Genomic DNA, 18,155 nt, shown 5'->3' with positions numbered 1-18,155 from the left:
AACTTCTATTAATATAAAATCTGGGTGACAGCATTTGAAATGGAGACTGATTAAACTAAAGGATATGATAGCTAGAAGGCCGACTAGTTTAAAAGACATATTATATAAAGCACTCAAGGGCAGTGCTTGGTTATGAGGTGATGCATCCCTTCCAAAGGAGATGATGTTACTTTTTAGTGAAAAGATGTAACCTTCCCCCACAATCAAGGATGTAAAAGGGGAGACACTTCATTTGTAGAAGGCATCAAGTGAGAATTGAGATAATTTAGATTATAAAAAGGCAAATGTATATACAGTAGAAATAAATTAATTCAGAAAATAGATTGAGAGCAGCAATAAATGCATTTCAGAAATTAAGTTATTGCAGCCATTTGAATAAATCTACCTCTTTTATCAAGATGTATTTTATTAGAAATATTCTAACTAATTCCTTGAGCAATCAGTTGTGAATTTATGAAAGTGTCCTTAATTGTTGTTTTTCAGCAAGAGGTATCCACTGAGATGTTGGGCTATTCCTTGCCTGCAAAATATGTCTTCCTGCCAGGAGGCATCTCCTATTTGTCTTCAAGGCCCATGCCTAAAACATGGCATGGGTCTCTATTGTGTGCCTATTTGCAACAAAGTATTAAGGGTACACTATGGCCTATGGTCCGTGCATTAGTTACCTGAGGAGATATTTTGTGTTAGCTTGTTTATGTCATTTGGCATCTAGTGTTTTCTTCAACTTCAGCTAGAGATTAAGGGAAAGCCCTGATCTTTGTGTGTCGTTCTTCATCTTTAAATCAATTCATTACATAGAGCTACTGTTGGACCTCTTTATGTTTACAATCGGACTTGCAAGTGTGAATCCATCTTGGATGAACAGATTATTAGAATATTTAATTATATTTTAGTCACTTATATTTAGTTCCTTGTTTAATGGTCATTTAGTTTTTTAGTTAATTCGCTTTTAAGCTTTATTTTAGCATTTAGCTTTTTCTTTTTAGTTAATTAGCTTTTAAGTTTTATTTAGTGTTTAGCTTTTTGGTAGTTCACTTTAAACGACTTGTTCTTAATTTAAAACGTCGTTTTGTAATCTCTATATATACGCTTGTATATTGTTGAATACATCATCTGATTATTGAATCATTCATTTAATCTATTTTTCATGGTATCAGAGTGGGTCGATGGGATTCTTTAAAGTTTGGCGAAGTTTCTGGAATATTTTCTAGATTTTTTTTAATTGTTTTTTTATTAAAAAAAACGATTTTGCTTTTTTGAAGGCTTTTTGAGGGTTTCGAGGGCTTCTGGTTTGTGGGCGAATTTCTTTGTGTTGGGCAGCAGTTCATGTTTTTTTTAGGGTTTTGCAGATTTTCGGGTCTACAACTAGGAGGTTTTTTTTTGTAGATTGAGATTTTTCCTAGGGTTTCTACAATTTTCAACTAGGGTTTTGACCCTTCAGTTCCAGTCGAAATTTTATTTTGGTTGCAGATTCTTGGTGGGTCTTTTGAGACCTCAACTGGGTCGCCGTCATATTTTTTTGGGTGCATCGTTTTCCATGCCTCAATTTTTAGCCGTCGGATCTGCATTTTGATTTCAAATCATTGGTGGGTTTTTCGAGATCTTTTCTGGGTTGATCTCAGATTTTTCTAAGTGCCTCGTTTTCTGTGCCTCGAATTTTGTTCTAGCAAATTTGCCTTGGAATTAAAAAATAGTCCGCAATTTCTGCTAATTTTGTGGAGGTCGAGAATTTTGGTGTTTTCTGGGCACTATGTATGCTGTTTTAAGTTTGTAGAAATTTTTTAATTTCTAGGTTTCTCCCAAACCTCGAAATTCGCGCCTTGGAATTCGTGCTAGAATTTTTCTCCAGGGTTTCATTTTTTTCAGCAATTGCTTCTATTCTGATTATTTTTTAAATCAGATTCTTCTGTCTCTTGCTTTCACTCAGTTGACCTCGATCAACCTCGGTTTTCGTGATGGCATCTTTGACCAGCATCATGTTGGAACACAGTCAAAAGTTCAACAACTGTCACAACACCTGGAAATAGTGCATGTTCACGATATCTGAATATCATTACCTTTATTAGATTGATTTAGGCTAGACCTCGTCTTACAGGTCCCAGGGTTTTCACGATTTTTCCTAAAAAAATGTTTGTCGGTTTTCTGATTTTTTCCACAAAAAATCATGGGAGGGTTTTCACGATTTTTTCCTCAAAAATTGTTCGTAGGGTTTATAATTTTCCTTTAAAAATTATCTCATTTGTAATCCGCGATATTTGCGTAAGATTTTAATTATCTGGGTTTTACTGTTTTTTTCCACAAAAACGATGGTTTGTAACCTCAGATTTCTTGGTTTTTCGATTTTCTCCTCAAAATCATAAATTCTCTTTTCGAGGGTTCCTATTTCAGGGTTTGATGGTTTTTTCCTCAAAATTGAGCTTTGTTGCAATCAGTTTGGGTCGCACCTGCTAGGGCGTACATCTGCAACCGTGGTATCTTGCAGTCAGTTTTGGAGTTGGTACTCTTCTTCAAAATGGGTTTTCTGATTTTTCGCCATAAAAAATATGGGAGGGTTTTGCTTGATTTTTTTCTCAAAAATCAGGGTTTTACCACGTGATGTTGTCTGGTGTTTTCCCGCATGATGTCTGATGTTTTATCGCGTGATGTTTGGTGTCTTACCACGTGGTGTTTTGGGTCTTGCCATGTGAAGTTTCAGGGTTTTGTTCGATTTTTTCCTCAAAAATCGTTTCAAGGGTTTTTACCATTTTCTTCCATAAAAATTATGGTTTCACGTTTGACGGTTTTAGAGGGTTTGCCAATTTTTCCTCAAAATCACGGTTTCACGTTTGAGTTTGGTTACCCAACATCAAGTTGGATGGATTCTGGTATTCTTGGTCATTAACACTTTTCAGATCCAGGGAGGGTCTCCACCGCAGCAGAGTGTTCTTTTCGTTTGTGATCAAAAAACCTGTAGTGTCTTCTGTAGGGTAGTTAGTAGATAGAATGACCATTAAGGGAGGGTATTAGAATATTTAATTATATTTTAGTCACCTATATTTAGTTCCTTGTTTAATGGTCATTTAGCTTTTTAGTTAATTAGCTTTTAAGCTTTATTTAGCATTTAGCTTTTTCTTTTTAGTTAATTAGCTTTTAAGCTTTATTTAGCATTTAGCTTTTTGGTAGTTCACTTTAATCGACTTGTTCTTAATTTAGAATGTCGTCTTGTAATCTCTATATATACGCTTGTATATTGTTGAATACATCATCTGATTATTGAGTCATTCATTCAATTTATTTTTCACAGATGCCCCTCATTTTACTTATTTGCATTCAAAGGTTTTATTTTTACATTCTTTTTCTGTTCTTTTTGGAACATGGTAGCTTGTGATTAACCAAAAGAATCAATATTTGTAGATTTAATTATAGAATCTAGAAATATATCTTGAAGATGAAAATGAAAACTATATTTTCTGAAATAAGGAACAATGGTGCTATCAAAAATCCTGTTAGTGCCCCTCATTTTACTTATTTGCATTCAAAGGTTTTATTTTTACATTCTTTTTCTGTTCTTTTTGGAACATGGTAGCCTGTGATTAACCAAAAGAATCAATATTTGTAGATTTAATTATAGAATCTAGAAATATATCTTGAAGATGAAAATGAAAACTATATTTTCTGAAATAAGGAACAATGGTGCTATCAAAAATCCTGTTAGTGAATTTAAGAGCCAACTGAGAAGAGTGCTTTGCTTCTCCCCAAAAGCACCAGTTTCAATCTATTGCAGTTCTTAATCAAAATTTAAATTTATTGAGCAAAAAAAAAATTAAATAACACCAAGTTTTCAGTCCAAATCAAACTTTGAAAGGATACATTTTCATTGATATGGCAATAGCTTAAGAGCTGAAATTATTTATTCATTATAAATGGGATTTTGGCATCGTTACATAGAATAATTTCTTGCTCAGTAAATTATCATAAAGTCAATATGGGACCAGAATGGTTAACATCTTTACCATTATTGTGTGATGCCAATTTATCAATGTTCAATCAGTCATCTATTTTTGCAACCAATGCCTCATCGAAATGAAGACAAAAAATAACAATATTGTGTGCCCTAGCAGGCAAAAGAATCATCTTTGTTATGCTAACATAAAAACGCATCCAGGTATGTGGCAACTAGAATAGATTCCATAGTTTTAACTTTTTGATAGCAAGAAAGAAAATGAAAATTTTTCAGTAATGCTTCAGGGTTAGAGAGTTTCATGTGGGAATATATATTATTTGTTTAACTATCAAGATTATATAAACATATGATAGACTTTAGGCTATGTTACCCCAAGTTTCTATGATGTGTTTTGGAGAAGGGTATTAGTGACTTGGGTGAACCTCTATTTGAGAGAAGATCAGATGACAATGTCGGGAATTCTCTGTTGAATGTATAAAAAACAGTCTCTCCAAGATTTGGTGTTTTGGGATGGAAATTTTTGTGGATTTTGTTAAAAGTTAGAACCAGAAAGACAAAAACTCAGAAATCTGAAACTTAGAAAACTCATAAGAACAAGATAGACACAATTTTATCCTGGGAAAACCCTCCACCTGAAGGTGAAAAACCCAACCAGACCAAAAATGAACATTTTATTATTGTCACAAATTTTTTCCTGGGAAAACCCTCCACCTGAGGGTGAAAAACCCAGCCACACCAAAAATGAACCTTTTATTATTGTCACAAATCTGATACAATGCTCACAAGATTAAGTAAGCAAAGAACTAAACACGATTGTTAGCATTTAACAATCCACAGTAGAATCTGAAAACTGTTCAACAATGACTGAAGCTTCTACAAGACAAATAACATATAAACATCCTGCAGCAGGGATAATCATTCACCAATAGAATATGAAGAGCTGAAAAGATATAAAATTACTGAAGAAGATACTGAAGCGCTGAATAAGAGCTTGACAAGAAACTCATCATATCAATGATTGCAGATGCATATGATCAATATGATCTCACTGAAGAACTTCATGCACCACAAAATTAAATCGCAACACATCTATATGGACATGACAAAGCTTGAAGAATATCTAAGGTGGTGGAATACGAAAACCCCATGCCAGCAGTTACCATTCATCCCGCTTCAAAAACCGTTATCAAGAAGAGTTGCACAGCTGTAGACACCGTCACACCTCTCGACGGAAGAAAAACAATGAAGGAGGAAGACGGAATCATTAATCACGAGGCTCCCATGAGTCGTAGTCAATACACAAGGACGGTGACAGATATCAAAGCTTATTACACTTCCAGCTTAGCAAACTGAGATATTATCGAACAGTAGAACGAACTGAGAAGAGCTCATACACGATAAATGAAAAACATCAGCAATACGGTTTCACAACCATCACAGGAATAATGACGTCTCATGCTGCTATCAACATTAACAGATTTTAGGTATGGTGGGTATAATATTAAAAGATAATATTTAAATTTTCAAGATACAAATAAATAAAATTAAAAATAGCTTAGAGTAAGTGAAAATAAGTTGAAATATAAAAAAGCATATACAATGTGTTGAATTCGCAATTACATTCCATTAATCCAGTGATCCATTTCGTCATGATAATGACATATTATGATTTTTAAATTTCATATATATCAATGGGTTTTAGAAATTACACGAGCTAAAACCTTAAATGAATATGGGCTAGGGTTTCGGGGTGTTCAAGTGGAGAACTTTAGGTTGGAAGACTTGTGGGTCCCACCTTAGATTTTTATATTTTGTTTTGACTGTTATTTGATGGGTGATGGATGGCTTGACATTCCATGGATGTTAAAGTGATATTGAAGATGACGTCCCATATCCAAACAGCTTTTAAATAGGTAGATGTTCAGCCTGTCACCACATTCCCATCATGTCCCTGAATGGGTTTGATGCTTTCGTATTTTGAGTATACTGATAGAAATGTCAATTTTAGGAAATAAAATCTGCCGCAGCCCCTAGACCTGAATTTTCAAACAATTAAAAAGAGCAAAACTCATGCCCTGTTCACCTAAAAATACCCGAGTAAAGCTCTGAAAAAAACAGTTTTGTTTAACAAAAAACTGCTTTGGTGGCATTCTACAAATTTTGAATATGTTTTAAGGTCTGGACAACTGTGAAGTTTGTATAGGTGACTGAGTTTGACAAATTTTTTCAAAAATTTGTTCCTGCCTCTGCACCTTGGAGACATGGCAGATGGTCTTGTGATGCCACCCACACCAAGGGATGATTAATAGCCACATATCTCTTTGAAGCTTTAGGGATTTGAAATATTCTTCCTTATATTGAAAGATTAGATGTACATGTATAGAAATCTTTATCACAGAAAATAATCAGAGCTATAGGAACATAATTTTAATCGCAGACCGGGAACCCTCATATTCATGATCATATAATATTGTTGCATTAATCAAAGACTGTTATTACAACGATTTGTTCAAGAACCTTATAAATCAGATATTCTAAGTACAACAATTAATATGTGGTTCTGGTAAAAAAGACTGACTGTGAACACAAAACTGCATATACACAGCAGGTTGTGCAATATGGTTAACACTATGCACTGAGCTTATCTGATGTTGTCATTCGCTATCTCCTTTACTATAAATGTCCTGCTTTGCTATGTCGATAGACAAAAGAAAAGTAGGACTCCCTCTAGGTACTCAAACCTTTGTCCTTGCACAAGCTAACCCTCCAATTTGGATGCCACCTATCTCCAGCGGATGTGATTGTCCTACAAACTTTTTATCTCCTTGAAGCCTTTCCTGTATACCACGAACCTGTGGAATGTTGAATGGCACATCAACAGGAGATCAGCAGGGGCTATATCCCGCTTGGTCTGAGCCTCTTTTTGGTTTGTGTCTAAGCTGGCCTGCATTCATTTAATGTATTCTTAACAAAAACCTTCGTTTCTCTCCTTCTGAATTGATCCCTTATTAATACTAATCCAAAATAGGTCAGCCAAGACATAAATCGACTCAAGGCAGTTTAGAATAGGTCGCCCCCAAGAGAAATATAATCTATATAGTTATTTAAAGATATTATCAAGGTCAGCCTTGGCCATTATAAATAATATCTGAATAATTTCATTTATTCATAATTAATTAAAACTTTATTTATTTATTTAATCATTGGAGACTGGCTGATTGGGGACGTTACAGGATTTATGGCATTAACCTTTGCACATTATTGTTGAATAGAATGAGCTTAAGTAGTACAAGATTTCATGGTGGAGCCCCAAACTCAACTTCCAAGTGACATGTTAAAACAGTGTACGTAGAAGTTGATGATCAATCAGGAGCCAAGAATCATCTGCAAGCAAAACACTCTTCACACAAAAGAGGTCAAGCCCTTAAGATTAACTTAGGGATAAGTTAAAGAGTTAATGATGAATGTAGAATGCATGCATGAATGAGTGATGGGTGAGGATGTTGATGTCACAAATCACATCATTTAATTTCTCATTATCAAACCGGGTGTGTCTTAGAGATGTATGCGATAAGGACGAGTTTAAGTTGGGGGGTTTTTGCACTGGGAACAGTGACTTATGCTTCGGTCATGCTTTGTTAGGAACTCTCGAGATCTCTTTCTAAGAACTAAATCCTAGGCTAATGACACATTTCGAAAACCAAAATTGAAGATACTAAATCTATTATAAGGACTATGGTGCTTTAGGTGTAATCTAAATAGGACTTAATTAGAAATCATTCATGGAATCACCTAAGACTAAACCATATTTAAGCTACACCACGGATTCAAATTCTATTCTACCTGTTGGGAAATGAAATCTATTTTACGCTTGTAGAAAGTCAAAAATCTATTCTACAGAACATTTAAAGCAAACTAAATTCCATTAACAGGCCTAACAAAGCTTTTGTGCAATCACAATTTCAATCACCATCGCCATTTGTTTTAACAAGATTAATGCAAAACTAAAATGCAACATTTTATCAATCAAAACTAAAACTAATAAAATGTGAATATGAACCTATATGAACAAACTGATCTATCTTAGAAAACTACTGGATTAACTTAGGAATGAAAATTATAGATTACAATTGATTTCAAGTTTCCAGATTTTACATGAACATACAAAAAAGAATGTGATTAAATCAAACATGCAAGATCTAAATAAAAACAAAGAATCAACTTAGGATCACCTCCCTTCAGTTGAGCAGGCCTTGCTCTTCCTCTGGTGGGATTCGTGAACACAAAGATTTCAAATCAACTTTGAATTTTCATTGCAATTGGCTCTCAGGAGGGAGTAAAACAAGTTTTGAAATTACAAAAAGTGAGACTCTGAAACTGATTACAAACTCACAGACTAGCTAACTAGCGTTTTGGTGAAAGCTATGGGATATATGTACACATATCCTTATTTGAACTCAAATACAATGTTAGCCACCTAGATGAGTAACAATTACAACTTAAACTACATAAAACTTTACAAATGCATTTATTATTTAAATGAAACTCGAAGTTCCATAGAACAACCGATGAAAGCAGACTTGGAGAAAACGGAGGTTTCATACAATTGGAGCGATCAGGAGTGACCAAGCATTCCATGCTGTTGAACAAGGAGTTCATAACTCCATGTCTTGCAATAACTTCCAAATATATCTGAAACATATCCAGGAAGGATAGGACGGAATATAACAACAAAAACCTAAAGATTGGTTGTTTCTTCATTAATCAATCATAAAAGTAATACACATAATACAAAATACTATTTTTAATATAGTCTCTAATTAGCAATGTATAAGAGCAAAAGAAATAAATATGCATGCATTTAGTCTGCCGCTAGGCACTTTAATTAACAAAATATTCAATTAGTCTCAACAATGAGGCCTGGATTAGGTACTCATGTACAAACCAATGCAGAGCAATGCAACTCACAAAAATGAGGTCTCTCTAAATGCAATGAAATGAAAAAGGTACGACATGTGACTAAGATGAAGGACTCCAAGTGGCCCCTCAAGTACAAAATCGGTCACAGAAGTACAATAAATATCCCTCCCCGCACCCCCCCCTAAGAGAGAGAAGAAGAGATGATGTATCCCCTCCATAATGAAGAAGCTCCAATGCTGAAGATGAAGGCTCAAGGATGTATGTTGATGGAGATGCAAGAGCAGCAAACCACGTTCCTCCCCTTAGGAACAAACAAGTCAAGTGGCCAAGGCTGAAACAACTCCATGAAAGGAGATGGAAGGAATAGTCTCTGAATGTGTGCCATCGAAGGATCGACTATCCAACTGTTTGAATCATGATATGCCAAATCAACTGAAGCAAATCCAAACAACTATGAAGATGCTTGATGAACAATCTCCGAAGACACTAAAGATGGGATGACAAGATTGCACAAATTGCCATCAAAGAGAAATGGAGTATCCTCAATCCTGTCCCCAATGTCGGGAGTGTGTGATGTATTAAATAAATCTGCAATATCTGGCAAGTACTTATTCCACTCTATTGAAATTGGAAGGGAACAATCAACTGGCTGAACTGAACTGATTTCTAAAGAAGCAAGAGGTAGAGGAGGATCAAAACAAGTCTCAGGAACCATTGTAGATGACTGAAGAACACATAGGTTTAGGTGACCAAATCTCTCAGATTTCTATTCTACTCTTGATGCATGAGAGATAGAACCAAATGCATGCTCAATGGTAGCAAAAAGAGAGAACTCATACAATCGTCTTGCATGATCATTGTTGCATTGCAACAAGCTCTCTACAATGAAGATCTTGATGAGCACTGAATTAGGGGTGAACTCAACTGTCTTGTCCGTCCCACTGTGAGTAATTTGGTAGATAGAAAGAAGGTTGGAAGATAATGCAAGGACACAAAGAACATTATTGAATGTGCCACCATCAACCTCAATAGAACCATTCCCATTAACATTCTTGTAGGTGTTATTACCCATCAATATATGTGGAAAAGGATGATGCTGAAAAGAAGATAACATACCCTCTAATGATGCCATATGATGTGAAGCTCCTGCATCAAGAGACCACCTAGAGGACTAGAATGTGTCGATGCAAATAGAGCATGGCCCTTCATCTTGTCTTCACCATGTGCCATAGAAGAAGAAGGAGAATGTCTAGATCCTGAAATGGTAGAAGATCCACTATATGAAGGTGGCTGAATATTGTGCTTCTATAGAAGATGTGTTAGCTCAGCAATCTTCTTTGCATAACGCAATGCTCATCATGTCTTGGCTTAGTGCAATATGCACACTTTGTCTTATCCTGTTAGAAGTACGATTGTCGTTGCATCAAAAGATCGACTTGTTAATGCCCAATGCAACCACTAGACTTATAGAATTCACAAGAGGCGGGTAAGCCATGTCACAAACCTAGTACTGTGCTGCACAACACATGGAGACCAAGGGCACACACCTTGCAACAATACCCTCCCCCCCAGTGCAAGTTAGGGGGTTTGAACCTGTGACCTTGGCTCTGATACCACTTGTTAGAAGTACGGTTGCCATTGCACCAAAAGATTGACCTATCAATGCTCGATACAACCACTAGACTTATAGATTCCATAGGAGGCGGTTAAGCCATGTCACAAACTCGAGCACTGCGTTGCATAACACAAGGAGACCAAGGGCACAAACCTTGCAACGTATCCTTCTTTGATAATGACCTCTTGGATTCGGAAGAAGAATCCGAAAAATCGTGTGATTGTGTGTCCTTGGGCTGCTCTTGTGACTTGGAATCCTTGTGTTTCTATTTCTTGCCTTTGCCTTGTGAAGCCTTCTGATCTGTGGAACTCTGGGAAGCAACAAGAGCCTGTGATTTGGAAGACTTCAATCTCCCCATGTGAACCAACTTGGTTTGCTCGTGTGAGTTGAGAAGCCAACTTATCAAGTGAAGGCATGTTGTAACGAGTACCAAGAGCATATCTAGTGGCATAAAATGTAGAAACAAAAATTGCATAATCATGATCAAGCTTTGCAAGGATAGAGAGAATCAACTGAGAGTCCACCTTCTCAATTTTGCACTGCTTCAATTGTAATTTGAGAGACTTGAGTTTAGTGAAGAAGTCTTAGATGCTATCAAAACCATTAGGATTCAAGGCAATAAGCTCATTCTTCAACTGAAAATCCCTCAATGCATCTTGCTTTCCAAACAAGAACTCCAATGTAGTCCAAATCTTATTTGGTGTGGTGCATGACTGAACATGAAAGAGAAGATAGACATGCATAATGTTGCAAAAGTCTCATCACATCTATTAAACCATTTTCTCTCTCAACAATACTTATAGGCTCAACTTTTGTACCCATAGTCACTTTGTATGATCCCTGGAGTGAATTTCCATTTGTTTTTTCCAACCGTGATAGTTGAATGGTGTAAGGGGAGCAATATGATTTGGATCCATGAAAAAAATTAAAAGAAAGTACATAAATGGACTGATACAGCAGTATATATCCTCTCAATGCCAAAAAATTCCACTTGAATCACTGAAAAAACAACCGATTTGCATGTTTTCCAAGAGAGAACCCAAAAATGACAAGATTGAGATCTATGAGTACCTGATAAAAATTCTGCAGAAAAGGACTTGAGATTTGAATAGAGGACTTCGAGAGCATTCCGATGATGTATAGAAGTCAAAAAACGGAGTTTGGATGTGTAAGACATGGCCCCAAAAACGTGAAACTGAAGGCTGAGTTTGGAAGCTTGGTACGGAAAATTGGTGTAGAATCTGACAAAACCACCACCAGATTATGATCGACAACGAAACTAGCTTTCTGATGATATCTTGTTTGCCAATTTCGACTCTGTATGACGAAGTTATGGGCGAAAAACTAAGAGGTGGTTTTTATAGCAAAAACTGCTAAAAATAGAGGTAACTTGCTAAATTTAGAGGGGCACCTTTTTTAGAGGAATTCTGCCAAAAATAGTAGGGAAAGCTGCTGATCTCAGCTGTTGGTTTGGTACGTACCCCCTTAAAGGATATTTTGCCTTTTGACTTGTTTCAAACAAGTTTTTGAGAGCATTCCGATGATGTATAGAAGTCAAAAAACAGAGTTTGGATGTGTAAGACATGGCCCCAAAAACGTGAAACTGAAGGCTGAGTTTGGAAGCTTGGTACAGAAAATTGGTGTAGAATCTGACAAAACTCTACCAGATTATGATTGACAACGAAACTAGCTTTCTGAAGATATCTTGTTTGCCAATTTCGACTCTGTATGATGAAGTTATGGGCAAAAAACTAAGAGGTGGTTTTTATAGCAAAAACTGCTAAAATAGAGGTAACTTGCTAAATTTAGAGGGGCACCTTTTTTAGAGGAATTCTGCCAAAAATAGTAGGGAAAGCTGCTGATCTGAGCTGTTGGTTTGGTACGTACCCCCTTAAAGGATATTTTGCCTTTTGACTTGTTGTAAACTACAGTTCGGGCTTTAACTCATGATTATTTTTGTAATATTCAATCATCCCCTTGTCTGATTGATAATCTTAATTTTTGAAATGTGGCTTGTGCTGGAAGAAGTGTAAAGAACATTAAGCTTGGTACTTTTGATGCAGACCTCTGAAAATCAGGAAACTAACTCAGGCAGAACTGAATCGGAAAGCTAGGCGTCAGGAACAATTGAAGATTGAGGCAGCAAAGAAGAAACTTGCAAAAATTGAGAAGGATGTTGATTGGTATGTATTAACTTTTACTTGTTTAATTTGCTGGTGAGAGTTAGGAATGTACTTATTTTAGTGCTCCTTAATTGCATCATTTACTCACACTATACAAGTTTTTATCATCTTTTTCTCAGAATAATTCTACTTTTTGTAGCCTGCCCAACATAATTAAAGAGATAGAAAAGGAGGATGAAGAGAGAGAAAGGAGGCGACTTAGACGTGCTGTAGCTAAACAAGAACGACTAGCCAATGGCCCACCTCGGTTGGGAAGAAAAAAGTAGGATATTATCTACTGTTTTCTGTTCTTTTCGGTTGGGAAGAAAAAAGTAGGATATTATCTACTGTTTTCTGTTCTTTGTTTAATATTTTGATATGAATTTGAGACTACTATCGAAGGTTTACTGCTGACTTGTATTATTTGGTGCATACTGTTGCTTCCTATTTATTGCTGTTAATGGTCAATCCCTTCAAATATTGTTTATTTCATGTAATCATGGTCACTGTTTGTATAATCTTGTACTCTAACAGATTTGAACCAGCGCCAATGCAAGTGCTTTTATCTGAAGAAGTTACAGGCTCTCTTCGGAAATTGAAGGTTAGACCTTGTTTTTCAATTTCTGCTTCTAAAATGTATTTTTTTTGGCATTATGGTCCTTTTTGTGTCATGAGATGTTGAAGCTTTCTTGTGTTTGAGTCTCATTTTGACTTTTTTTTTTTTTTTAAACATTTTCAGTCAACTAATAAATGTAAAGTTTTCAATGAATGCTTAGGAGTTTTACTAGGAGATATCATTAAACAATACACCATGGCATATTTATTACCATGCTTAGTTTTGCAAGATTCTTCAGAATAATAGCATTCTTAGTTGGCTGTGGGGTGGCCTTTTGTAGCCATCTCTTAATTTGGCGTTTGAGGAAATTTCTAGTAGTGTGGCCCCATTTGAAATGTTTAAACAAGAATGAAAGAAAATCTCATAATTTCCACAAATGACCAAAAATAGATCAATAAGATTGGAACATACATTAGATACAATAGCTAAGGACTAGGGCAAAAAAGGAGGATCTAAACAAAAAACAAACACAAAGGAGCTTAACTGAAAAAAAGGGCAAACACTCAAGCGAATAAAATCAAAAGGGAGGAGGAAGAACCATGATGTAATAAGCAAGAAGAAGATCATCAAGGTGAGCAACAAAAATCCTCAAGTGTCTATGGTCCAAGTTGTGTTGGTACCAATGTAGAGTTTATGAATGATCATTTAGGAGAGTCTAGAGCTCAGGGCCCCAGGTTGGACAATTCTGATAAGATCACATAAAACAGAAGAGATGTTCATGGGGCAAGATGCCCTGATATCCAATATATGTAGCAATAGTTTAAAGTTAAACCCTTGAGGTAGAGTAACAATGTACAATTCTTATGGAAGAAGCCACTCCACTCCATATCTCCATGAGATCCCAAATACAATATCATACATCACATGTATCTAAACAATGATATTCACCTTCTTTATAAAGACTTCCTCCTAATAATACATTGAAGATGTAATCCTAATGAAGGCCTACTTATCACTTGATAGAATTAATGACAGATTGACCCACTATAACTAAGGGGTGTGTGCCACATGTTGCAATCTCCATCCACCTAAATACAGTATAATATCATATCTCTTGGTACTAATATAGGCAGCTGATGTCATATAGAACCACCACTCGCTTCCCAACATTCAAGGCCAAAGAATTGTATTTAGTGCGGAAAAAGTTGGTATTGTGAGTTTATTGTTGAGATTTGCGAGAGGGCCCTTGTTGTTAGAATGATACAGAGTCACAACCACTAGAGTGAGAAATTATATGCTGGGGTGCCCTATTGTAGTAGAATGCAAGGAAGATCAATGCCTAATTGATCTGTGCCTATTCGTATGCAAATAATGTATGCAAATTAGAAGTGTTCGACAACTTTAAGAGGTAGTTGATGTCACGTAGAACACCCTCACTCCCCAACATTCAAGGTAAAAGAATTGTAGTTAATGAGGAAAAAGTTGTTATTGTGAGTTTGTTGTTGAGATTTGCGAGACATTGTTCGAATGATATAGTAGTAGAATGCCTTAATTGTAGTAGAATTCAAGGAAGAGCAATGCCTAATCGATCTGTGTATGTATGTGAATTAGAAGTGTTGAAAGGGTACTTAATGCCTCCAACAATTGTGATGGGCTGACAACACTAACTAATTAATCTGAAGGTTGAAGATCGCTGTTGAGGGACACCTATGCTCGAGCTTGGGGAACTCATGAGGAAAAAGTGCCAAGCATTTAATCTTTGTAAATGTCATGCCCTGACTAAAAACATCACTAAGAAACTGCAGCAGAAAAGAAAGGTTTGTAATCACAGCAGAAAGACATCTTGAAGCATTACCTTATCTATGGGTGAAGGCAAGAAATGTTAATGTTTGTAGCTTCAGGAGAATAGAGAGTTCTTTATTCCTATGATGGTTGTTAAACCGTCTTGCTGTTGCTGTTCTTTTTTTCGTGTCTCATCTCCTTTGTGTTCATCTATTTTGTTCGGCGATTTTAAGTTCTGTGGGTTCGTTAGCTGGAAGTATAAAAACTTCTTCTATTACAATTTACCGTCACCGACCTGCGTGTGTGCTGGCATCGGTTCCTTTCCATCGTGGATTTCATCCATTGAAAAGATCATTGGTTCTTTGTCTATGCGGCTTCTCTTGATGTTGGTTGTGTAACTGACAACAACTTTTAGCGCTTGGCCTTCCGTCTACCTCTGTCGTGAGTTATGTCGGGTCGTGCTTTTTCTATTCAAGTGTTAGCCATATGCCGGGGGTGTGTGAAGTTCAAGGCATTCGATATACTTATGTATTTGATAATTATCGGTGAAAAAGTTCGGGCTTTTGCTGGTCAATATCTGCTGCTGCAACCTTGCATCGTCTTCAGTCATTCTGGTTCTTCTATTGTATTCAATTGATGGTTGTGAATTGTATTTCGGGAGTTGCACGAAGTTTCAGTAAAAAGGATATAATTATTTATGTACAGTCGCGATCATCTGTGTGTGAAGATTTGATCTCATATCATCTTCTGCAACCTTATTTGTGAGCAGTATTTAGTAGTCTTCAGTTTTCTAAGTTTTAAGTATTATCAATCATTGTTAGATGATTGCTTGTTAAGCATGAGAGCTCTGTACTCAATTTGAGCATTCAATAAAATCTGATTTTTTTGGTGTGGCTGGGTTTTTCACCCAGGTGGAGGGTTTTTCCAGGATAAATAGTTGTGTATCTTGTTCTCATAAGTTTTCCTAGTTGCAGTTATCTGAGTTTTTAGCTCTCTGGTTCTAATTTTAACTAGAAAGACATACAGAACAGGTTGCAGCATTAATAACTAACCTAGGGCAAAAATAAGTAATAAATTAGGGCCAACCAGGGCAAAAATAAGCAATAAATTAGGGCCAGCCAGTGCAAAAAGAAACTAATAAATAAGGGACAACCTAGGGCAGCAAGTTAAGCAATTAATTTAAAAATCATGTTAATATCCCATGTTGGAATGTACCTGATTTTTGCCCAAATAACAGTTCCATTAATATAATTTATTTTCAAAGAGCATTCTTTAACTAAATTACATAACAGCAAATGAACTTAGAAAAAATAATCAGTTAATGTCAAACAAAATGATCATTTATGATTCCTATGCTTTTGTATCCATACTATAGTTTTTTTCCAACGGCCAACCATATCAGGAATTTAATGGGAAAGCATGATATGTTGCCCGGAGGCTGTGAATGGAAGGTATACTGATTTCTCCTGTGTCTTTGTGAGTAAGCTGAAGGTCATTGCCCATGATGGCACCGTATCCAATGCTGTATTCTATTTGTGAATACCAAGGATTTTGTTTTTCTATTTGGATATAATGTTCAAATGAGCATTTGAATTTTGATTTTATCTTCTACCATTCCTTATATCCAGGAATTTGCAACTTTGATTCCTTCTGTTGTCATTCTAGAAATAATGACAAAATAATTTTTGTAGCAGTGTAGCTTATATTTCCTCTAACATATGCAGCCCAGTCTGACAGTAAGTAATTTTTTCTTCATCAATTTCAGATGTGTGTGAGACAATGACTAAACTTTTTTCTTTAATTTGCTGCAGGGTTGTTGTACTTTGGCAAGAGATAGGTTCAAGAGTTTACAGAAACGTGGATATTTTGCTCCACGTTCTCAACATAGGAGGTTGAATATAACATACATGCATGCTAATTTACCTGGTTTATGGTTTTGAATTTTTGAAGTTATATCTAAGCACGTGTTTTTTTGGCTCATTAGGAAGAAATGAAAGACACGAGGTCTACAGTTTCAGTGCTCAGAAAAAAATTCTATTGGGAAGCATCATGATGCTACAGAGCTTTTCTTTTGGAAGCTTAACACACTTTGTCTTTCAAGGAGGAGCTGAAGCTTGGAAATTTTTATCAAAATGCGGCATTGCATCTGAAGAGTACCATATATTATGCAACCATATAAATGTATCAATATCATTGTGATCTATAAATACATAAGACCATTGATCCATTTTTTAAAGACAGCTCTTAATTTGTGGAAGCTTAACTATCTTTACTTTTCAGTTCCACTGAGTGCATTTGGTGAGTTTTGGAGACAAATATATTTTCTTCCTTTGGGATAGTTGCTTAGGTTGGGCCTAACCTTTCCTCAACTTTATTCAACTGGAGATTGCTATAGGACCCAGGATAGTGTGATTTTTCATATTAGGTGGAGATGCCAAGTAAAAACTCCAACTAAATGCACAAACAATAGACACAGAAATACTCCAGCAATAGTTACATGTTTTTTATTTTCTTCAAATAAACATTCATTCAAATCGAAATCTACCAATCTGATACAACTTATTTGGCACACCCAACATTGAAATCTGCACACCATTAATGATCCTGGTTTTGATTGTCACACCTGAAGATTGCTGTCTCCAAATGCCATAGCTGCTGTAAACATCACATTCTTTAGAATGAAATTGATTTTTTGTAGAAAGGCCTTTTGTTTTTCTTCCCAATGCTTTCTATACTTCGTGCTCCCTGCATCCCTCAATCATAGGTAATATAACTGACAAATCCATACCTAAATCGGTGGCAAACTCAAACTGAATGGCAAATTCAAACTAAACGAGAAGTTAATTGATTAATGTTGGCTGTGAGACCAAGCATCTGCCTTATTCCACTAATGAATTTTATTTGATTGACAGTAACTACAATTTTGACTATTTGCTAGTCCTATGTTGACACTGGAGAAATGGAGAAATGGATCCCTCACACCTTGAATGTCTAAAAGAGGAAATTACAAGTCCTCCCTTTCCAAGTTTGTTTGCCTTCAAGCAAGACAAGTTTGGGTGATCCAAAATGTTGGTTGACTCCCTCTAGTGACGGAAAACCTATTGAATCATTGATGACGCCTCAGTCTTTCCAACATCCTTTGCTTTTGTGCATGCCTCATGCCCTCCCTTGTCATTG

General features: G+C 36.0%; 1 protein-coding gene across 2 annotated transcripts in view; it reads left to right on the top strand.

The window, feature by feature from the left end:
- LOC131062703 (ribosome biogenesis protein NOP53) overlaps positions 1-17,263 on the top strand; it is a 64,653-nt gene extending 47,390 nt beyond the window's left edge. For both annotated transcript variants that reach the window (XM_057996407.2, XM_057996406.2), the window contains exons 8-12: positions 12,542-12,661; positions 12,801-12,923; positions 13,175-13,241; positions 16,790-16,869; positions 16,963-17,263. In XM_057996407.2, coding sequence (XP_057852390.2) covers positions 12,542-12,661; positions 12,801-12,923; positions 13,175-13,241; positions 16,790-16,869; positions 16,963-16,972 — 400 coding nt within the window. In that variant the 3' untranslated portion in view covers positions 16,973-17,263. The remainder of the gene's footprint in view (positions 1-12,541; positions 12,662-12,800; positions 12,924-13,174; positions 13,242-16,789; positions 16,870-16,962) is intronic.
- Positions 17,264-18,155: the final 892 nt, after the last annotated feature.

This window comes from Cryptomeria japonica, chromosome 3, assembly GCF_030272615.1.
Source record: "Cryptomeria japonica chromosome 3, Sugi_1.0, whole genome shotgun sequence".
In the NCBI taxonomy this organism is placed as follows: Eukaryota; Viridiplantae; Streptophyta; class Pinopsida; order Cupressales; family Cupressaceae; genus Cryptomeria; species Cryptomeria japonica.
Note: the sequence above shows the minus strand (reverse complement) of the source record. Positions and strands in the feature narration are given on the sequence as shown.